The sequence below is a fragment of the Aquarana catesbeiana genome, linkage group LG13 (assembly GCF_042186555.1).
Source record: "Aquarana catesbeiana isolate 2022-GZ linkage group LG13, ASM4218655v1, whole genome shotgun sequence".
NCBI lineage: Eukaryota > Metazoa > Chordata > Amphibia > Anura > Ranidae > Aquarana > Aquarana catesbeiana.
In genome coordinates this window covers 186,928,684-186,952,194 of record NC_133336.1, presented here as the reverse complement: position 1 = coordinate 186,952,194, position 23,511 = coordinate 186,928,684, and the positions used below count along the sequence as shown (strand labels likewise).

The 23,511-nt window shown below is 43.6% G+C and overlaps 1 protein-coding gene across 2 annotated transcripts in view; it reads left to right on the top strand.

Annotated features, from left to right (window-relative positions):
• The window catches only part of CERS2 (ceramide synthase 2), a 91,014-nt gene extending 73,958 nt beyond the window's left edge, over positions 1 to 17,056 (top strand). For both annotated transcript variants that reach the window (XM_073610277.1, XM_073610278.1), the window contains exons 8-11: positions 1,193 to 1,321; positions 2,757 to 2,863; positions 5,788 to 5,941; positions 12,432 to 17,056. In XM_073610277.1, the coding sequence (XP_073466378.1) occupies positions 1,193 to 1,321; positions 2,757 to 2,863; positions 5,788 to 5,941; positions 12,432 to 12,560 (519 nt within the window). In that variant the 3' untranslated portion in view covers positions 12,561 to 17,056. The remainder of the gene's footprint in view (positions 1 to 1,192; positions 1,322 to 2,756; positions 2,864 to 5,787; positions 5,942 to 12,431) is intronic.
• Positions 17,057 to 23,511: the final 6,455 nt, after the last annotated feature.

The window sequence follows — 23,511 nt, the reverse complement described above, 5'->3', positions numbered from 1 at the left end:
TGTCCTACGGTGACTATGCTCTATCACCACACTGTAGCTCAGCCTTTCTCAACCTTTTAACCCCAGAGGAACCCCAACAAAAAATTTTTGAGGTCTCGAGGAAACCAATTTATCAGGGGTCAATAGGAACAATGCCCCTTATACTGGTGGCCAATAGGAAGAATGTCCCACTTAAAGCGGGGTTCCACCCAAATTTTGAACAATATCTGTATGTATTCTCTTCCTTGCCTAGATGCTGACATGCCGTTTAAAAAAAATTAAATCGCCGTAATTACCTTTTTTATTTTTCTATTCTTCTTTGCACTTCCTGGTTCTCCTCCCGTGGGAGTAGGCGTGTTTCTAGCCTCTCCCAGACTCCTGGGAGCTAGTCTCAGGCTTTCCAGGATGCCACTGAGCATGTGCGGGAACGAGGGGTGAATGCTGGGAGCACAGCATTCACCACATCCAGGAAATAAATGCTTGTGGGCTTCAAATGCCCACAATGAAGATGGAAACCGCCTGCAGTGAATAATATAAGTTATTCTTTCCGACGAAATCTGACACAGGTGGACATATTACACACAATATGTGAGTATGTAATGCTGAGAAGAAAAGTTTGTGAATGAACGAAAAAAAAAAAAAACGATAGATAGGTGGACCCCCGCTTTAACGTGGTGCTCAGAATTAAAGACAGCTGAAAAGATATTTGGTGTCATGCTGCTGGCTTTTCTAAGTGATGCTGAACCTTGAACTCTGTAGGCACCATTAAAAAGGTGGTTCATCAGCAACAGCTCAAGGACCCCTAGCAATCTCTGGAGGAACTCCAGGGTTCCACAGAACCCTGGTTGAGACTGGCTGCTGTAGCTATTGGAGAGAAGCATTGTTACCTTAGGAAGGAAGTTTGTTAGGACTACAACACGCTCTCTCCTTCTTGTATTCTCCACAACAGGGGGGGAAGGGTTGTAGTCTACATGGATAGCTGAGAACAATAAAACTTATAAAGTGCAGCTCTCTTGGCTTACCTATTGAATTTAGATATGCATTGGGCATTTTATAAAGAGAAAGCTATGATCAAGTGCCCAAAACTGTTACAGTGACCTATCTGTCTTTGTGACAAAGATCTGTAGGTTGTTACAGTATATCTGTGTGATTAGCTGGATTAGTAGTAGTAGTGTTACATCTGAGTAAAATTGGCTTGTTTTGTTTTCTGCAGGACTTCAAGGAGCAGATCATTCACCACGTGGCCACTATTATTCTTATCAGCTTTTCATGGTGTGCAAATTACATTAGAGTGGGCACTTTGGTCATGGTCATTCATGATTCCTCGGACTTCTTCTTGGAGGTGAGATGTCTTACCTTAGGAGATGAGTTTAGAGGTTATTGTGTGGTGGGTTGTCACCTAAAACAACAAGAAGGCACCCCTTTTTGGCATCTCTGAGTTAGGCAACCAGATAATATTTTTAGTGCCTTTCAACAACTGTTCTGCAGGCATGCAATCATCTAGAAAGAAAAGAAAACGTGTTCTTTTTGATATTACTTTCCAAAAATAAGTGGAGTCACTTTGTTGCTGCCTACCTTCCAGCTCTCCCATAGCTCCCTATAGATAGAGGAAAAAAGATTTCATCTCAAAATACAGAAAGGTTTCATCACAGTAAGAGCTGTGAAAATGTGGAATAGACTCCCTCCAGAGGTGGTTCTGGCCAGCTCAGTAGATTGCTTTAAGAAAGGCCTGGATTATTTCCTAAATGTACATAACATAACTGGGTACTGACATTTATAGGTAAAGTTGATCCAGGCAAAATACGATTGCCTCTCTAGGATCAGGAAGGAATTTTTTCCCCTGCTGTAGCAAATTGGATCCTGATTTTCTGTTTTTTTTTTTTTTTTGTTTTTTTTGTTTTTTTTTTTTTCGCCTTCCTCTGGATCAACTGTGGGTATAGAATTGGGTATATGGGATTGTATGATATTTTTTATTTTATTTACTTTTTTATGGTTGAACTAGATGGACTTGTGTCTTTTTTCAACCTGACTAACTATGTATAGCTCCGGCTCTCCCTATAGCTCCAGCGTGCCTCCATAGCTTCAGCTCCTCCATAGCTTCAGCTCCTCCATAGCTCCCCATAAATCTTCAGTTCCCCATAGCTCCAGCTCTCCTGTGGCAGTGGTCTTCTGCTCACTTTAAATGGGTTTTGCCTCTCCATAAAAGTCAATGGGAATGCAAAATTTGCTTGAAGGTTAAATGCAGGTCAATTGCCAGTAGGATAGACCTGTCAGTGGATTTTTTTATGATCTCAGAAGTATCTCGAATAGATGTCATCCAACCAAGCCCAATGCCCATTGACACAGGCCTTTAAACTAATGAGTAGAGTGGGACATAAGCTTGAGGTTTTGTCTTCAGCCAGTTGGACATGCAGAGCCTATGGGTAGCTTTAAGCCAGCCATAGGACCGTTCAAGTCTCAACCAGTCTGATTTACTGTATGATGGCCATGTGTGGGCAGGCTTATTGTACTCAAGTTGATCGATATATCAACTTGGATACAACCAGCTTGTCAGATTTTTCATGCCGCTAGCAATAATCACTGTGTGTTCTCCCGGCTGGGACGGCTCCCCCTGCCCCCCGGGAGAACACAGTAGCTCCGCGGGTGGTTGCAGGAAAGAAAATCACACCGTCTATGGCCAGCTTTAGGCGAAGGAAGAATGAAGGTCCTCCTACAATGCACACACAGGTCAAATGTATACTTTTTGATTAATTATTGTTCTGCTTGTTTACTTCTAGTCTGCCAAGATGTTTAACTACGCCGGATGGATAGACACCTGCAACAATATATTTGTGGTGTTTGCTTTAGTGTTCATCATTACAAGGATCATCATTCTTCCTTTCTGGTGAGTGAATGTTCATTGCCTAACGCTAGTCTCTGCTGGTGGTTAACAGGATGCTCAAGTCTTTGAAAATCAAGAATAAAACTCATGGCATGTCACATACTCTAGGACAGTGTTTTCTCTTTCTTTTTTTTTTTTTTTTTTTTTTAGTCAAGGCGCCCTTTAGAATTGCGCACATTCACACCAGTTTGGGGGCTTGTTCACACCAGAAGGTGCATCTAAACATGCACGCTTTTTTTGTGCGCTCGCACACCGCGTTTTTTAATGCCTGGGGGTGTCATTAAGGATTGATGGCACCCACGCACTTTTGCAGAGGGCAGCACATTTTTGTGTGGTACTGGAAAACACGCAATTCTGCATGTGTTACTGCACTGTACCTGGTGTGCAGAGGAGGAGACAACCAAAAAAGTGTGGATTGTGCTCCCCTCCCCCTCCTTCCAAGCTCTTCTCCCTCCTGTACATTCTGATCTGAGCCTGATCTTCTGTTAACTCCTGAGATAGCGGAGGGAGGAGAGCACTGTTAACCATGTACAACGGAGGCTGAGAGCTCAGCCTGCACCTCCTCCCGGCTTTCTTCTCCTCTCTGTACTATTGCGGACAAAACAGAAAGCCAAGCAAGGCCGCCTGACATGTCCATAGCAACCGATTACATCATTGGTTGTAGGACGCGGGCTGGCAGCTAGCTTGGCTTTCTGTTTGGCAGCAGTAATACAGAGCGAGAGAGACCGGAGGAGGTGCGGGCTGAACTCTCTGTACATCTCAGGAGTTAACAGAGGATTGCTCAAATTGGGCTGCTGCTGCGGCACCCCTGGGAACTCCTTGTGGCACCCCGGTTGAAAAACACTGCTATAGGACTTCCACGGGCTGCCCAGGATTTCTTGTTGTCAATAACTTAATACGCTTCCAAACAAACTTGATTCCCTTGTCTGATTGACACACCACCGTATTCCTACCGTATATCATTCAGGGCCAGCTGTCTTTTCTGGCTTCTTCCAGCCTCCCACCTGATGAAATTTTTTGCCAGGTCCTGACTTATTCAGCCACTGTATGGACATTGATTCCTCCAGGGATATCTGAAATGGATATCCAGAAGGCTGCTGGACCAGGGATCATGTCTTAGGCAAGAATGGAGATGGGGCCTGGTGGAACAAAAAAAAAAAAAAAACTCCTTTTAGATGAAGTAAGAGAAGGTTATAACCTCTGTCCATTTTCTTTTTGTCATCTGTGTCCCATTGGGGAGGTTTCCCTTCACTTCCTGTCCCATAGCCAAAACAGGAAGTGAGGGAATCCCAAGGTGTCACCAGAACTAGTGGAAGATTTTTCCATATTGCCGTTCTGGTGTCAACCCCAAATTTGGGATTTTCTTTCACTTTCGATAATAATGGTAAACAGGACAAATAGAGAGGGTGAATCTCCCTAACGAGTAGACAGCAATAACAGCCTGACAGGTGTTTTAATCCCTCTCCACTCTATCCCAAAAAATTTTTAAGTTTTGCCTGTAGTTCGTCTTAACCATAACTTGGCGCTCCTGATGCATGAGCATTCACTTCGACAAAAATGTTCCAATAAGATTAGATATACATTTAACATATGTTATTGACTCGCGAAAACCTCCCTTATGTGTACACATCCAAAACCCCTGAAACTGATGCTGGGTGCCGCCATGTTGGGTGAAATGACAGCAGCCCCAGCAAACTCAGAACTGTCAGTGACACCGTATTGCCGACTTTCTCAACCTTTAACCCAAAGGAACCCTTGAAGTAAATTTTAGGTCTGGGGGGAGCCCATGCTAAAGACAATTTATTCAGGGGTCATTGGGAAAAATGTTCCTTACATTGATGATCAGTGAGAAGAATGTTCCTTACATTGGTGATCAGTGAGAAGAATGTTCCTTACATTGGTGATTAGTGGGAAGAATGTTCCTTACATTGGTGATCAGTGAGAAGAATGTTCCTTACATTGGTGGTCAGTGGGATAATTATGCCTTACGTTGGTGGACAGTGGGAAGAATACTCCTTACATTGGTGATTATTGGAAAGAATAGTCCTCACATTGGTGTTCAGTGGGAAGAATGCCCCTTACATTGGTGGACAGTGCGAAGAATGTTCCTTTGGTGGTCAGAGGGGAAAAATGCTCATTACATTGGTGATCAGTGGGAAGAATATTCCCTACATTGGAGGCCAATAGGAAGAATTGCAGGCTGGGTTCACACATAAGCGGCTGCGGGTTCGTGCCTGGGGTCTGGTACATGTCTGTTAACCGGTTCAGGTGCGTTTCGGGTCCAAATTTTTGCCTGAATTCGCACCTGAACTGGACCCGAACACACACCGGACCCTTTTTCAGTCCGGACCATGGCAGCCCCGGACATGTGTGAAATGGCACCATTGAGAGCCAGTCACACTTGCCTGTCATGTAAATTGGATGCAGGAAAACCCACATTCAAGTCACATATGTGTGAACCAAGCCACATTGGTGGTTAGTGGAATAAATGTTCCTTACATTGGTGGTCAGAGGAACAAATACCCCTTACATTGGTGGCCAATGGGAAGAATGTTCCTTACTTTGGTAGTCATTGGGGAGAATGCTTTTTACATTGGTGGTCAGTGGGTCTTCTTTAGTAATGTTATGACTGCTGACCAACTGCATCACCTTTTGACTCTATTCTAACGTACACAAAGTCTAAAACTCAAATATCCGTGTGCTGTGGACCTTTTCAAGTAAAACCTTTTAGAATGCAAAGTGGAGTGCTTCCAGCACCGCCTCTTACATTTGCCATACACACACACTGGAGCATGAGTAGGAGGTTGCAGAACTATTATGCAGCATGTAATACGGGGAATGTTGGGGAAGCCTTCTCGCATAGGTGATTGACTGTACGACTTTTAAACCCTATAGTAAAACTGAAAGTGAATTGTCCTTTTCTGCAGGATCTTGCACTGCACCTGGGTCTACCCTTTAGAGATTTACCCACCATTTTTCGGATACTATTTCTTCAACGTTATGCTGTGGGTCCTGCAGTGTCTGCACATTTTTTGGGCTTATCTCATTCTCGGCATGGCACACAAGTTCCTGACGGGCAAGGTAGGACAAATCATGATTTCTTTATTTCTTAAAGCAACTTGGTAATAAGGCTTTCAACTGATACAAATCGGTCAGTGTTACCGAAGCATGTTGTTTTGAGTGGGAAAAAAAAATTCTTGACATAAATAAAGAAATCACTTCTAGGGCTGGAGCAGTGATGGCAAACCTTGGCACCCCAGATGTTTTGGAACTTCATTTTCCCATGATGCTCATGCAATCTGCAGTGTAGGAGCGCATCATGGGCAATATAGTTCCAAAACATCTGGGGCGCCAAGGTTCGCCATCCCTGGTCTAGAGGCTAGCAAAAAACACATGGTCTCTGGTTTATCTCATTGGGGACTGCAGTTGTCACTCATGGTAGACACAAAGTGATCATGAGGACATGACCAGGAAGCAGGATCTGCATATGTAGTATGCAAATAGGCCATAAAACACTTAACATAACATCTCAGACTATAGGAGTCATTTGGGTGCTTGTGTTTACACTTGTGAAATATTGTAAGGCTGAACTCCGGTGTCGGCAAATATTGTCTGAATAAAAGAGCCATGTGTATTCTTCCTTCATTCTTCGCGTGCTTTGTGTGTTCATTCCAGATCTATATAGAGATCCAGTGTGACACTTTCCCTCTGTGCAGGAGCTTCATGTCATAAAGACCGCTCACTAGACATTTGCAGAAGGAAAACATTTGTTTAGTGTAGTTTCAAATCGATTTAAGTTAATAATTTTGTTTCGTTGCATTTGTAACAAATTTCGCTTTGTTCTTTTTCAAATGTTTCCAATGAATTTGAATAGAAATTTTCGGAAGACGGCTATATTCTTTCACTTTTATTCTAGTCTTTTATTTTCTATTCTATTCTCTATCTTTTTTATTCTATTCTTTTCGAAATTCGAATTTCGGAAGACAGCTATATTTCTATTCAAACTTCAGAAGACGGCTATATTTCTTCTATTCCATTCTTTTCTAAATTGAAATCCAAAGTTTGAATTTCAGAAGACGGCTATTACCTTTGTATTTATTCTATTCAAATCTCGGAAACCGACTGTATTCGAATTTCAGAAGACGGCTATTTCTTTTTGATTCTATTCAAAATTTGAATTTCAAATCTCGGAAGATGGCTGTATTCTAGTCTAGTTTTTTTTTCTATTCTATTAGTTTCTATTCTGTTCTGTGTTATTCTATTCTTTTCTAAATTTGAATTTCAGAAGACGGCTATATTCTTTCCATTTTATTTTATTCTATTCTATTTAAATTTCAGAAGACGGCTATATTTCTTTTATTTAATGCTTTTCTATTCTAAATTGATATTCGAATTTCAGAAGACTGCATTGTTATTTCTATTCTATTCTACTCGGATTTCGGAGGACAACTGTATTCTTTCTATTTTATTTGATTCGAATTTCAGAAGACAGCTATATTCTTTTTTTTTTTTTATTCTATTCAGAATTTGAATTTAGAAAGATGGCTATATTCTATTCTAGTTTTTTCTATTCTCTTGTTTTCTATTCTTTTCTAGACTTCTATTCTACTATTTTATGTTCATTCTTTTCTAGTCTATTCTGTTCTTTTCTTTAAGGCCCCTTTCATACCGGGGCGGTGCGGGCGTTAGCGGTAAAGTGCTGCTAGTTTTAGCGGCACTTTACCGCTGTTATAGCGGCGATTTTCGTCCGCTAGCGGGGAGCTTTTAATCCCCTCTAGTGACCGAAGAAAGGGTTAATAGCACCTGTGTTGCAGCTCTTTGGCAGCGCTGCCCATTCATTCCAATGGGCAGGGTGTTTTGGGAGCATTGTATACACCGCCCCAAAGATGCTGCTTGCATCTTTTTTTTTTTTTTTTTTTCCCCGTCCTGTAAAGGCACCGCCCCAGTGTGAAAGCACTCGCTCTTCACACTGGGGTGACTTAGAGAAGCGCTTTACAGACGCTATTTTTAGCGCTAAAATGCCTGAAAAGCATCCCAATGTGAAAGGGGTCTTAAGCAGCCTAAGTAGGAAGAATCATCATATTTAATTTTTAATACCATACTGTATTTATTGCAATATGGTTTCCATTTCAAACTAATTTTTAAATTCAAATTAACTTTCAAATTCGGATCATTTATTTCAGATTTATTCATATTAGTTGGTTACCATTGTGATTCGGAAATTCGTGTACATCCGAATCTCTGAATAACCAAATTTTGTCCGAATTTCGATTCGTAATGAAACGCACATGTCTACCAGTCACTACTGCTCTCTCTCCTTGTGTAGGGTGACTGGTCTTGTCTCCAACCCCCCAATGTAGTTTTCTGGAGGCAGTCTGTGTGATGGGTGGATCTGCTGGACCCAACACATACATTTTATTTTTTTATTTATTTTTTTTTTTAGAACACAGAATTGCGTACATACTTTACATGACTAAAATTTTGTGGACATCTGACCATCACACCTATATAAGCTTTTTGGGGGTTCCAGGCCAAAACCATGGCCATTAATTGGGACATAACCTGTCATTTGTAGCTAAAACGGCCTCCACCTTTCCACAAGATTTCAGGGTGTGTCTGAGGGTATTTTGTGCCCATTTAGCCATTTCGAGCACTTATGAGGTTGGGTACTGGTGATGGACAAGAATAGCTATCATGCATTCAGTTCATCCCAATGGTTTCCTTTGCAATACGCTTGGGTTCATCTACACCAAACACATTCAACCATGTCTTTATGGACCTGAATTTGGATGGGTGTTCGCAGACATTTGGCCAGAAGTATGCCCTTATTGTATTGGCCCTTTATGTAGCATAGTGCCAGAAAATGAGACCTGGCCTATCATTAGTCACTGCAGTTCTAGCACTTTAGGTTTCCAAAAAGAGAAGAATGTGTTACTCAATACAGACACCAGGGGGTTCCCCTAAAAGAAAAGTAGGTGCACTTGACTAAAAAGGGGCATGTAAAAGTGTCCAAAAAAAAACTATATTGGCATGTAACCAAGGAGCCTGTAGAGTTCACCTTTCAGGAAGATTTGCAGAATATCCCCGTTGCAATTCTACATCCAATGAATAGTACATGCCATAGCAGGGGCGGACTGACTACTGATGGGGCCCCCCAGCCAGTGGCGTAGCGTAGGCTGCCAGCACCCGGAGCAAAGCAAGTAATTTGCGCCCCCTAACCTGCGGACTTTTAGCTCTCCCTGAGTCCCTTCCTACAATAGTACTGACCTACCTGATTCCTACACTGACCTACCTGATTCCTACACTAACCACTATACTACACTCTACACTGCCCACTACACCACACTGCCCACTACACACTACACTGCCCACTACACACTACGCTGCCCACTACACACTACACTGCCCACTACACACTACACACTACACTGTCCACTACGCTACACACTACACTGTCCACTACGCTACACACTACACTGTCCACTACGCTACACACTACACTGTCCACTACGCTACACACTACACTGTCCACTACGCTACACACTACACTGTCCACTACGCTACACACTACACTGTCCACTACGCTACACACTACACTGTCCACTACGCTACACACTACACTGTCCACTACGCTACACACTACACTGTCCACTACGCTACACACTACACTGTCCACTACGCTACACACTACACTGTCCACTACGCTACACACTAAATTGCCCACTACGCTACACACTAAATTGCCCACTACGCTACACACTGCCCACTAAACTACACTACGCACTAAACTGACTTACTGGCTCCCTCTCCCCAGACCATGTCCACTCCCCCCAGGCCAGCATCGTGACTCACGAGGGAGTCTCTCACTCGCCTGCTTTTCTTCCATCCGCTCTGCCTCTGCGGTCTGTCACACTGCCTGCCACAACAGGGAAACGATCTGGGATCTGGTCTGGACTCCGGGGGAGAGGAGGAGGGGGAAGACAGCAGCGTCTCACAGCTAAGCTGAGGCCAGCCCCGCTCACCAGCGATTGAGGACAGACCAGTCCCGTCGCTGCACATGACCCCATTCGCCCAATTACAGGGCGCCAGGGGCCATCCTGCGATAGAACATGGCAGCCAAAGCGCGGAGACATAGGAAATCAAAATTAGGAGGACGGAGCTGGGGACACACACACTGGCGTGGGATTTCGCCCCCCCCCCCCAAATGTTGCACCCAGGGCCACGGTCCCCCCTCGCACCCCCAACAATACACCACTGCCCCCGGCAAGCTGCTTACTGTGGGGGCACTCAACAGGAGGGAGGGGCCAGGTGCAGTGAAGAGGGACCCGAGAAGAAAAGGATCTAGGCTGCTCTGTGCAAAACCAACTGCACAGAGGAGGTAAGTATAACATGCTTGTTTAAAAAAAAAAAAAAAAAAAAAAAAAAAAAGAGACTTTACAATCCCTTTAATTAAAACCAGCAACTGTTGAGACAACACCTTAGTCAGGTCTATGTACAGCAAATTGTACAGAGTACGTGGGTCAGGAGTAAGTAACGAACAAAACAACATATAGAGTACAGCAGTCAGGATGAGCGCCACGCTCACATCAGAGTCCTCCCTTACACCAAAGTCCCAACGTTCTCCCTATAATCACAGGCCGCAGAGTCAGTCCCCCCTTACATCAGAATCTCACCCTATGGCGGAGCCCCCAGAGTGGCACCTTCTATCAGTGTCCCCTTACACACACCTGGCAGCTGGCTGGAAAAGGCTTTAAAAAAAATCCACTTGTTGCAGGCTCTGAACTGTGCAAGTGAGTCGTGGAACCAGCGGAATAGGGAACTGCTGTGGTTAACCTCAGATCCGGCATTGAGGCTTGTGAATAAAAGCCATGCTTGATGTTTGCCATGATATCACTGCACAGGTGTGCACCCAGACCTGCCCTGCTGCCTGATCCGAGGCCGAGCTCAGCAGTGCACCAATCCGCTGCCTCCAAATGGCAACAAGTGGATTTTTCCTTTTGGCATGGGATTATTAGATCGACTTCTGTTGAGCGGCAGTAGGCACACATGGATCATACAACACACTATACACACACTATACACACACCAGCACTTTTTATCTAGAAATCGACCTAATTGAACACACTGCTGCTGCCCCCATCTCCTGGCATGATGGTACTTGTAGTGCCCCAGCAGCTCACAGACACATTCGGTGGTAATACAGGAGAGGAGGATGATGTGTCTGTGTATTGGTGGGCAGGTAATCAGTAGAGAGGTGTAGCAGAGATTGGGGGAGAACTTCAGAACATCCTTCCTTCAGAAGCAGTGCACTTCTCACACACAGAAAAACGATCTAAGACAGGAGCTCTGCTGGAGGAAACACAGCCGCCTCCTCCTCCTGCTCACCAGAGAAAGCACTGATAAAACTACATTTAACTCAGCCAAGTTAGTAATCTTACCTTTATATCAGCCTGCATCCCGTTCCACACTGCAGGCTGTGTCCCCACCTCCCTCTCCTCTCCTCCAGATGTTGGCATCTCCTGCTCTGCAGTCAAAGAAGCCGCGCGGGGGAAGGGGGCGTGTACATTGTGTTCCCATTGGCTGAGGAGGTAGTGGAGGGGCGGAGCAGCTATAGCCTCTACAATTTTACATCATAATGATGTCGGTGTCAGACATTTCAGGGACAGATGTAAAAAAAACATAGATTTTTACAATCTGTCCCTGGTTTTATTGAGGCTGGCAACCCTGATGGGGCCCCCTAGTGGCTGAGGCCCTCGGACAGTGCCCGAATGGTCAGTCCACCCCTGTGCCATAGCTCCTCCTGTTGAAAATGGTGAAGGTCCCTCCATTACAGATGCAGCTGTTTTGGGCCCTTCATTCCTCTCCATCCTGCCATTTGGATGGGCTGACTTTCACAATATTGCACCACTAGCGTTCAAACTGCGCATGCGTGCGCAGTACTTCCTCTCCCAACTCAAAGCCTAGCTTAGTATCAACTATTCTGGGCCGTTCAAACTCCAAGCACAGTGCTCCTACTCTAGCTAAGCAGGACTGCACATGCATTGAGTTTAAACAGCCCGGACCAGCCACTGGAAAGGTGGGCTGGAGCCAGTAGAGGACACAATGCACACTTGCACAGTTTGAACGGTGTGGAGCAGCCACTAGGGGGTGCACTATTGTGAAATTCAGCCTGTCCTGCAAATCGCAGGAGGGAGGGGAATAAGGGGCCAGTGTTTTTTCTGCAGAGGGCCCAAAACAACTGTATCTGTAAGGAGAGGACCTTCACCATTTCCAACCAGAGGAGCTATGTTCTGTCATTAGATGTACAGTTGCATAGGGGGGTATTCTAAAAATGTTCCTGAAAGGTGAACTTGAAGTTCACCATCTTGTCATTAAAATGTCATTTGTGCTATACAGCTCCTTTTTTTTTTTTTTTTATATATATAATGCTATCTGTTCTTTTATTGGTAGAAAGATCTAGTCCTTTGCTGCAAAGATCTCCTAAGAATCATAATATCTTGTGTGTCTTTGTTGTCCATAACCGTGTTTTGGTTTATTCGATTTAAAAATCTGCCTCCATCTTGTCTTCCAGTTGGAGGAGGATGCAAGAAGCGACCGAGATGAAACCGATATTCCAGATGAAGAAGACGAGGAACCTTCCAAGAATGGGTCTGTGTCCAATGGTCATTCATTGCATAACAATCACCACAAAGCGGATTGACCTAGGACTAGACGTGAGGCTGCTTGTCCCTCGGATCCTTTTCCTGGGGATTTAATGCTAAATAAATGTTCTTTCCCTGATTAACACTACTGAATTTCCTTGCCATCATCTCAAAAAAGGACTTTGTAAGAACATCTCAAAGACAAAACAGGTCCACCTTCCTACTGAGCCTTGGGACAGGGATCACCGGAGCTTCTCCGTGAGGACAATTTTAAACACGTTGATGGCTTTTTACTACAAAAATGATCCCTCTCCCCCAAATTTATCAATAATTTAATGCAAAGATATGAAGTTCCTCTCCTTCTTTCACCCCTTAGCCAAAAGTGCCTGCTGCTTTTCTTTTGTTGGAGAGAAGGTCACATGGACACCAAATACCCTTTTCTGTGAAGATAGCTTGCTTTCACCTCTTGTGAATCACTGATGTACATTCCAGAGATGACTTTGTTTTCAAATTGCTACGTATGTGGAACAGAGAACAAGAGTTGAATGACCTGGATAAAGTGAACGTGATTTTTCCTTGCCAAATGATGTCGCGTTTTGACATCCATCACCATTGTTGGATGGGTTGAGCCTGATTTTTTTTGAATGTTCTTTTGTAAAATTGGTGTGTTGTCTTTTTCACCTGTGCCAGCCATTTGGAGGTGACAATCAACGTGAATATACTGCACATTCCGTTTTTTTGATGGCCACAGAACTTCCTTGTCTGTTTTCCTTTTATTTCATTAGTCCTGACTGTTTGTTTATTAGCAGATGTTTATTTATTACTGATGTTGATTTCCTATCATGTTTAATATTGCCCTACCACAGAGCAATCAGAAGCCATTTAGATTTACCGATTTATCTCTAGTCTGTTTTAATCTTTGACTCATGTAATCCTGAGTGTGCATAAAATTCTGATGGACCTCATCACACTTGTATGACTCCAAAGTTGCACGACTTTGGAGTGCAACTTTGGATGGCTGCAACTTAGAGGTGACTTGTCCCTCTGCAAAGTCGGATCCACTGTTGTATGTAAAACATTCAGGTACGACTTTTATGCAACTTTTGAGGGTTAACATTGAAGTACATGGCCCTCAAGTTGCATTAAAGTCAGACCAAAGTAGTGCATGAACTACTTTGCAGTCGCACATGTATGAATGGTTATCATTGGAAAACATGGGATACGACTTGCATCCAACTTTAATTTCCAAAGTCGCACAAGTGTGAATGGGGTGCAAGTCAAGTCTAGGCAGCAAGCCAAGGAACATGTGCTTCTGTTGTCAACCATATTAAGTTATCTATGTAGACTCATTATATACCTGATGACTGAGATTCCTTCAGCCCTGAACTAACTTCTATTACTTGCAGTTCCTCAGCACTTCCAGAATCTAGTATATGTGCATTTAGAGCCCAACCAACTCCGCTGAATTTTTGATTCAGCTGGGCAAACCAGAACCATTCTGTAAGTCTTTACTAAAGCTAAATTTCATTCAATATTCTTTGTAAGTCAGGGAATGCCATAGTCTGAGCCCTGGTACAAAAAATAGGCCAGTTCTATGTTGTACTGCCCTGCCTTTATTTATAATGTCATTACTCCAAAAAGAGATGTAAACTGATAAAGAGTGAGATAACTTATTCATGTAAACCTGTTAGGCAAGAAATATTGCAATGCAAATTGTTGACAATTTTCTGAAAGTCTCCTTTTTCCACTACGTGGAGTCATTAATCTGGAACAAGTATATCGGAAAGGCGTTTCTCTCTTCCTGTATATGTTTTTCAAACTTCCATGACTCAAAGCAAGAGATTTGGTATGACGGCTAGGTTTTTAACATTTTCAGAAGCGGTCAACAATGGCAACCCATAAGTTTCCTTTAAGTCCATCTCCACTCATTTCAAGTAAGGGCTCTCTTTTTTTTTTTTTTTGCAGCTCTCAGAGGTCCTAAGGAGGTCCTAGACTTCTATTTTTAACAGCCCCAAACTTGAGCTGAATGGGGTGCTTCAAAGGCTTCGACAAAGCTTTTTGAAGCTTGTCGAAAGTTTTACAAATGGTCTAAAAACTTGTACAGACTTCTCTTATACAAGCTAGGTCTTTGTGCAAAACCTTAAGTTGGTAACACATGGAACAAATGGCAGCTGCCTTCCTGATGATCTGAGCTGTGGGTGGCCCTGTCAGCACCACTCTGCCTGACATCCTTCAACCTGAAATTTGAATGAGTTGGGTGGGAAATTTGTCGGCTGAACAGTAACTGTGGTCAATTAGCTGCAGTTGCTGTTCCAGTACGCTGACAGCTGTCTGTATACAATAGTTGGCAATGGGAGATCCATCCACACACTTTTGATAGGGGTGGGAAATCCATAGATCTTTCTCATTCAGCCCCTTCGTATGGCCAGCCTTCGAAAGAAGTGATATTCTGACCCACAAAGTACTCATGCTGGTTCTCTGTATGTTAATGCCCTGAAAAGTAAAGTTTGTTTCATGATGCGTGTAGTGTTTGCCTCGTAATCTTCCGCATGCCATCTTTTTAAAACTGAAGTTGGGACACTTTTTGGGTTAAGGTTTCAGTAGCCCAAGAACTACACTTGATAATTCATACTATGGAAACTTTCTGTCCTTCTTGTGAAGGCCATCTTCTATGCTGGCATAATGTATAAGACCACATTCAATTTTCGGTAGGAATTAGTGGTGCGAGAATAAAGGCTTGTCATACAAAGATCTAGTGATGACTATAGTCATCGATAGGTTACCTTCTCGTACCTAATGCCTTTGTACTTCGTACCTTCAACACATAATAAGGGCAATGTGCCACCTTCCCTAAGGGGTTTAAAACCAGACCCTATGTATTTCCTGTAACCGCAGCATTCTTTCTTTTCTTCTAGACCAGGGGTCTCCAAACTTTCTGAAAAAAAGGGCCAGTTTACTGTCCTTCAGGTTTTAGGAGGGCCAGCTGTGGCCAGTGGAAGTAGAAAATGCCCTGGCCTCAATGGGAGTAAACAATGCCTTGTGCTTGGTAGTCAGTAGAAGTAAAGACACATAATTGGTTTTAGTGGGAGGAATAGTGCCCTTGTGTTGGTATCTATGGGAGGAATGATCTCCAGTCAGTGGATGGAATGGTGCCCCAGGGGCCGGATAATGACAAGCTATGGGCCACAGCTTGGAGACCACTGTTCTGGAGCACCATATGAAAGCAAGAGCCAGGTTCCTGCGGATGCCACAAATAATACAATTCTGTAATGTTGGTACCACCTTGTAAGGGAGGGAGAAAAGTTTTACATTTAGAACAAAGGCGATTTCAAATGAATAGATAAATGTAGCCTAATAAAATTTAACAAACTTAATTTAAACCATCCTCATTTTAATGGCTGTAGAGTTGGTGTACTTTTTAGTGTTGAAACCTTACAAATGCATCCTTGGACAATTGACTCTGAGGTCAAGGTGACTGGATGTCTTCTCTAACAGCCAATAACAAAACAGGGAAAAAAAATGTTTATCCACTGCATCATCTCTACTGTTAAGGGACAACTTGTACCTGTGTTGGCAGACAGATGGGGGGAAAAAAAAGAGAACTGCATGGGCAATAGGTGGGCAACCTGCAGCTTTGTGAACAAAGTGAACATAAATCCATTGGGGATTGTCCTCATCTGTCATTTAACATATAGTTACATAGTAGGTGAGGTTGAAAAAAGACACAAGTCCAACCTATAATGGTCAGTCCTTCCAGCTTCTCTACTGGCATGGTCCCAGGTCTGCATAACTGACCACACTTAGTCTAACCCACTGCTTTCCGGCTTGGCAGCACTGCCTATGTTCCAGAAACCCTCCCACTGTAAGCTGCAGTGTCAGGGAGGGGGGAGCATGTGAGACACAAAGAAGGACTTAGCTCAGTCAGGGAGGTAAAGGAAGTCTTTTTGGATTTTATGAGCTTTGTGCGTCTGGATTTGGTACCTGTTTAACTTGAATTAGAACTATAGGCAAAAGTTTTTTTTTTTTCTTTTTGGATAGAGCAAGGGATAGTTATAACCCGTCAGATTTTTTTTTTTTTTTTTTTGTCACCCAAGTGCTGTTGTGGAGATTTCCCTTTACTTCCTGTCCCATAGCCAAACAGGAAGTAAGAGGTAATTCCTGCAAATGAAGGGAATTTCTTGGGGACCCCCAGGTCACCAGAACTAGTGTACCGATTGGAAGATTTCCCCACGTTTCTGGGGACAACCCAAAGTTTGGGGTTTTCTTTTACTTTAACTTTCAATGATAATAGTAAATAGAGGATTAATCTCCTTGACAGGGTCACAGACAGCAATAAAAACTGACAGGTGTTGTAATCCCTCTCCACTATACTTTAGACTATCCCACAGGAGCCTTTAAAGTGGCACTTGAAGCAAATGAATGGTCAGATCTCTAATTCTGTATAGGCGGTCTTAAGATTTACATATATGTTATGTCACTGCACAGCCAGTCAGGTGGTACATGTAACTTCCTGATTCAACACTTCAGCGTCACCATCAATGTGGTCACCAGGACAGGAAGGCAGGGGACAGCAAGAAAACCATTTAGAGAGGATGATCCAACTCTTTGCTCAGCACAGGATCTGTTCGCTGATCCCCTGCTGAGCAGAGCAGGCGGATGGCAGGTCCGTGTCTGCTCAGTTTATGCTGAGTGGACACAGACCGAGCCCGCTCCGCTGGCTGTATGAGCAGTCGGGTGTAAACGGACCGGCTGTCCGTTTTACACCCAACTACCTCTGATCCAGTCCGCCTACATGGACGAGGACGGATCCTCTTTAGTTTTATTTTTACCAGACAGGATTGGAGGTAGGTGGGTGTAAATCGACACAAGTCCATTTACACTGGATGGTCCATAGGAATACAGAACGACTGACAGGTGTATCGGATCGCCTGTGTGAAAGCATTAAACATGTGTTGGTATCTCTATTGGAAAGATTTTCTGTTTTACCCTGATGGTCAGAACATGGACATAGATGACAAAAAAAACCTAATGTAAATTGCTATAAATAGTTATGGCAGGAGTTGAGCTTTAAATAAACTAATAAGGCAATAGGTCACATACATTTTACAATCTTGGTATGAACTTTGGTTGGCCTGCCAAGGCCTTTTGCTGGTCCACTTTGTGATGGACATTGCCAACACCCTAGGCCTCACTTTCGGTTGGTGACTGAGTTCTGTCTAGCATAATGGAATGCCTCAGGCATTCCTAAAGACCATTAAAAGGGAAGTGCAAATGAATCTATGTTCTTGCTATGCTCGCCTACGCAAAAGTAATGCATCGAAAACTGAGCACAGGGTTTAATTTAAGGGTGATGTCTGCAGGTCATTGCATGGCTTTATATGGATTTGCAGATAGAAAAAGGTAGGTATAGAACTGAAAACGCTCCAGCAACCCAAAGGGGGCAGATTATAATGGCCAAATCAAGGGAGACAAGAATTGATAAAATAGTATTATTCTTTAGTATACAAATGTTAAAACAAAAAGAATACACAGTAAAAGTTCCAAGTGGCGCGTCCAAAAAATTTAGGGTGTTGTTCCTGAGGAAGCCATCCTGGCCAAACGCGCTGACCATACAGACCGCAGGCTAAAGATGCATGTTATGCAACTATACCTATATGTATACATACCATGTATCTTTAGCCTGCTGTCTGTATGGTCAACGCGTTTCACTGGGATGGCTTCCTCAGAACCCAAGCAGAATAGCAAGCTTCCAAAGGGCACAACACCCTAAATTGTTTGGACGAGCCAATTGGAACTTTTACTGTGTATTATTTTTTTCTTTAACATTTGTATAATAAAGAATACTACTATTTTATCAGTTCTTGTCTCCCTTGCTTTGGTCGTTTATAATCCGTCCCCCTTTAGATTGCTGGAGTATTATACTTTATACCTACCTTTTTCTAAGTTAATGGATGAGGCCATATAAGTCCTCTATAAGGGATTTGCATATGTAGCGACCCATAGTGTGGTACATTTATGTACTGTATTTTCACAGTCCAAAAATTGGTGTTGCAATCTATAGCACAACCTGTAACTATCATTCCTTGGCGCTCGATGCAACCCAATGACCCAGACATGCATTCAACGTATCTTGTGTTGATTTGATCCTGTAAATGTAGTTGTACTTGTGAACAGTCAGATGAAGAGATGCACTAGAAGCAGACATTACCATTTTTTGATATGTCAATATTTTAAAATTCTGTGAATAAAATATAAATGAACTCAACAAGATATCAAAGCTCTTTTTATTTTTTTTAATGTATATTCTGCAGCCTTTATGTATTACTAAACGGGGCTGAGTGGTTACCAACCACCTTCTTGGTGTTTCCTGTAACTAAAATACCCAATATTGTAGGTGAATGAATCTAGCTAAGAATCCTCTGGTAAATTGGTTTGGTTACTGAGTCTCTGAAAGTTCCCTCTTGGCCCATTCAGATTGACGTACTGATTTACACAGGATCTTGCTGGCACCAAGATCCTGTGTCCAAAGTTGTCTGCATGTAACATTTGAGTGAATGTTTTATGTAGAGTGTAGGTCAGGGGTGCCAAACTTTGAGGAGTAAGGGCCACTTAAGCAACTTGGTAACCGGTCACAGGCCACAGGTCTGTGTCACAGCCCACTCTACGGGCCCTAGCTTTTTTTTTTTTTTTTTTTTTTTTAGCAGATTGGATTGGAGGTAGGCGGGTGTAAACAGACAGGTCTGTCCGTTTTACATCTGCTGCTCTGTAGAGGTGAATGGAGGATCCGATTGGGTCCACCTGAAAAACTGACGGGCAGATCTGATCAGAGCGATCGTGTGAAAAGGGGTCTAAGGCTGCTTTCATGCTGACGCACTGTGGTTTACCTGCATCACGGGTGCAGTGCACCTGCGGGTAAGCTGCACTTCACCTTAGACTTCTATTATAATAGTAGTCTATGGCTCAGTGCAGGGAACCCGCAGGTGCACTACACCTGCAGATCCGTTTGAAAGCAGCCCAGTAACCACTGCAGAACGGATATGCCCATATATGCACTGTGATGTTTGTAATAAACTGACCTTTAGCCCTCGTTCATTATTTTTTTTTTTATTATGATACAGGATTTATATAGCGCCAACAGTTTGCGCAGCGCTTAACAAAATAAAGGCAGACACTACAATTTGGTACAAGAGGAATCGGAGGGCCCGGCTCATTACAATCTAAAAAGGAAGGGTTGATCCAAAGGGTAATAACTGTGGGGGATGAGCTGATGTAGGAAGTAAAACACTGTATTAGTTAGAAGCAGGATAGGCTTCTTTAAAGGGTTTTCAGGGATCGTCTAAACATGGACAGATTGGGGTAGGGAGTTCCAAAGGATGGGAGAAGCTCTGGAGAGATCCTGGAGGCAAGCTTGGGAGGAGGTGCCAAGGGGGCTAGAGAGCAGGAGGTCTTGGGAGGACCGAAGAGAGCAGCTTGGTTGGTATTTTGGGACTAGGTTAGTGATGTAGCTGGGGGCAGAGTTATGGATGGCTTTATAAAATATTGTTAGTACTTTGAATTTTATTCGTTGGGTGAGTGGAAGCCAGTGGAGGGATTGGCAGAGAGGGGTGGAGGACACTGAAGGGTTAGTAAGGTGGATGAGTCTTGCAGCGGCATTCATTATGGACTGAAGGGGGGATAGTCTATATAAAGGTAATCCAATGAGGAGGGAGTTGTAGTAGTCGAGGCGAGGCATAACCAGGGAGTGAATTAGAGGCTTGGTGGTGTCATTAGTTAAAAAAGGGGATATTCTGGAAATGTTGCAGAGGCTAAGGCGGGATGATTTGGACAGAGATTGGATGTGAGCCTGAAAGGACAGTTCAGAGTCTAAGGTTTCCGCCCCAGCACCTTGGCATGTGGGGGCGGACTGATAGATGTGTCATTGATTTCTAAAAGTAGTCGTGTTCATTCACACTGAACACAGCTATGAAATCGTGCTGCTTCATCTGAACGCGCACCATTTTCAAAGCTACATTTCAGTCCAACTTCAGGGGCAATCTGAAAGACATCTGTGCACATTCATACATGGATATCTATTGAAATCTCCCCCGAAGTCGCGGTAGTGCAGGAACTACTTTTGGAAAGTGGTGCGGTGCTGCAAAGTCGGGGTCGCACCGATTGGGACGCTCCTATTGCCGGCAATAGGCTCCAATTTGACCTGTTAAATTGCACCAATGTGAACGGGGGCTTAGTACCAGTCTTCCATTCGGGTATTGCCAGCTGTTGCTGTCCCAGGCGGAGTGCATTTGGTATCCCTCCGCCTGTGACAGGAGCTCTGCAGCCACTTGCTGCCTCCATTCACAACACTGATGCTCTGGGATGGCGGGTCAGCAACCCATGATCTGGGCTTGCTGACCCGCCATCCCAGAGCAGGGGGTTATGGGCCACATCAGATGTCTCTGCGGTCCACCGGTTGGGCACCCCTGTTGTAGATGGACAATAGTGGCCACCGCTGCTAAGGGCCAACACTTAAATCATCAGTTGCACCGCTGCCATTGACTGACGACTATTGATGTCTACATGAGTCATTCAAGCAGTAGCACATGTACAGAATGACTTCGGCTGATTCTGAATGACTGATGACCACGGTCATTCTGCTCATATGTTACTGCAACTTTAATGACACATTCAGGGCTTACATGTAAACAGTGTATTAAGTGTTGGTGGTGCCTCTGGCTACACATTGTGGATATTTACATGCCAAGCAGGGATAGCCAAGGGCGTTCATGTATGCATGTAAACATTCACCCAGCCTACAGCTTAAAATAGGTCCCAAATACTGCCCAGGACACAACTTTAGGTTTATACAGCTGAACAAATTGCAACAAGCCATTCTTTGTATGCATCCTTTTTGGGGGGTTTCTGATGCCATGTGAATGAGTCCCAGCACTGCTCAGTTATTGACAGGAGTTGTGACCTCCGCATCACTTACATCATGTACAATGGTTGGAGCGAAGAGGCAGTGAAGATGGGCACTGTACCTCTCTGGCTAATTTAGGCTGCATTAACATTACAGTGTTTTGAAGCGCAGGCAGATTTGCTGCAAATCTGCCTACAACTTGACAGCGCCATTGTGTGAATGACAACTCACATTTGAGAGGCACCTCAAAGCACTGTGTGGGTCTGCGCGGCAATTTGCATCACAGGAAGCATGTCACCCAAAAAAAAGTTCAGGAGCTACTTCGGGGCAACATGTTTCCCTCGATGCGGATGCCAACGTGAAATATCGCACAGCAGACCGCGATTAGGTGTCATTCAAATGAGTTCCGATTTGTCATTCACATATCGGCGCTGTCAAATCTGCCCACGATTCATAACGATGTAGTATGAATGCAGCCTTGGATATATGGCTATGCATAATCCTAGTGACACTCCCATCCCCCTAATATCACATTATGGCCAGTGCATCCTAATTTGTATATAAATCAGGATTATGGTTTTAAATGGCTACAATATTTACAGATATCCATTTCATGTAAGATGTATTTACCAAAGCTCCATACTGGTAATATTCTACAGGAGGCACAAGTACTATGTAGTGTACACGAGCCAATACCATAGATCAGTGGTGGTCAACTTTGATATGGAGGGCCTCCAATATCACCAAAGGGCTGCACATAAATGAATGTGAATATTCGATCTCAAATACAGCAGGCAACAGGTTATAGCCAAGGAGTGTCGGCAAGAGACAAGAGATGATCAGAGACACTGGACAGGAGTGGTTGGAGACTGGGAACATGAGTCAGTTGAGTGGAAACACATTTCACGAGACTGATGAGCTTGGTCTACACTAGCATAGTTTTGGCCTAAACTTGGAAAAATTCTAAGAACATTCAAGTTTTTGTTTAATGTTCGATTTAGTAATGAAAAGGACTTTACCACATACACTGTTAAAAGTTCATACATTTGCAAAAAACTTTCTTTCACCACTGCCAATGGGCACCAGGGTCATGAACTGTAATTGATAGGGATAGCCAAGCTCTACTGAACTTTATATTGGTTGATGGTAGCTTTTATCAAGAGTGCAATTTCTGGGACCGGGCTGGATTTTAATCCTAGTTAAAAAAAAAAAATTAAAATTACCAAGTTGTATTAAAAATAACAGCTGTTTTCTGAATATTTTTTAGAATAAAACTCACACCTCTTAGAATATGGGTACTGAATGAAAATGTTCTTCTAGTGGAGGTGTGAGTTTCATGCTGGTGTTATGACTCAGATTCTTCACATCAGTCTCCCTCACCCCCTCCCCTTTAGTGCCCAAACATCCTGTGGTCATTATGGTAAAATGCACAGCTCTGTGTGGGCACCTGTTAGTGTGAGGGCCAGGAACTGGTGGCAGTACACATTTAAGTGCGTCACCCTGTCCATTTTTTTTCTTTCAACTTTTTCCTGAAACGTCAAAGTTACATTTCACTCATTTTTATGCACTACAGCCGAGTTGCACTGCATAGAAACAGACTGTACATAGAGCCTTCACGTGAGCTCCAGTCCATTTGAGAAAAATACACCCAGTATGCATTTCCCACTGCACTACTGAGCACTAAGGATGAGCTCAGGCGTGTTCGCAAGTCCACGCGCCCACCAGGTGGGACTTTTCATGTTAAGGGCATTAAATGATTACTTAGACCGCCCTACAGCCTTACATCCAATTACGAACTTGGAAAGTCCCGCCCTCTATCCAGACCTGCCACACCTCCCATCTTGTGCCCTTCCTTGATAATGATAGCAGCAGGGGAGCCAGCGTTCAGGAGAAGATACACAGGCATCTTTTTGGCAAGGCTGCGCTCCAGATAGGAATATTACTCAGTCCGGATCTGGACCATGGGCTGCCATTTAGTGGTGCTTGTCTTAGATTGGTGTAATGGCCAGGAGCAGCAACCTACATCTTCTAATGACTTCCAAGCAGCTAAAAATGCTGATCTAATCGGATGCATTAGTGGCAACATACGTATTTGCCTCCGTGTAGGTATCCTT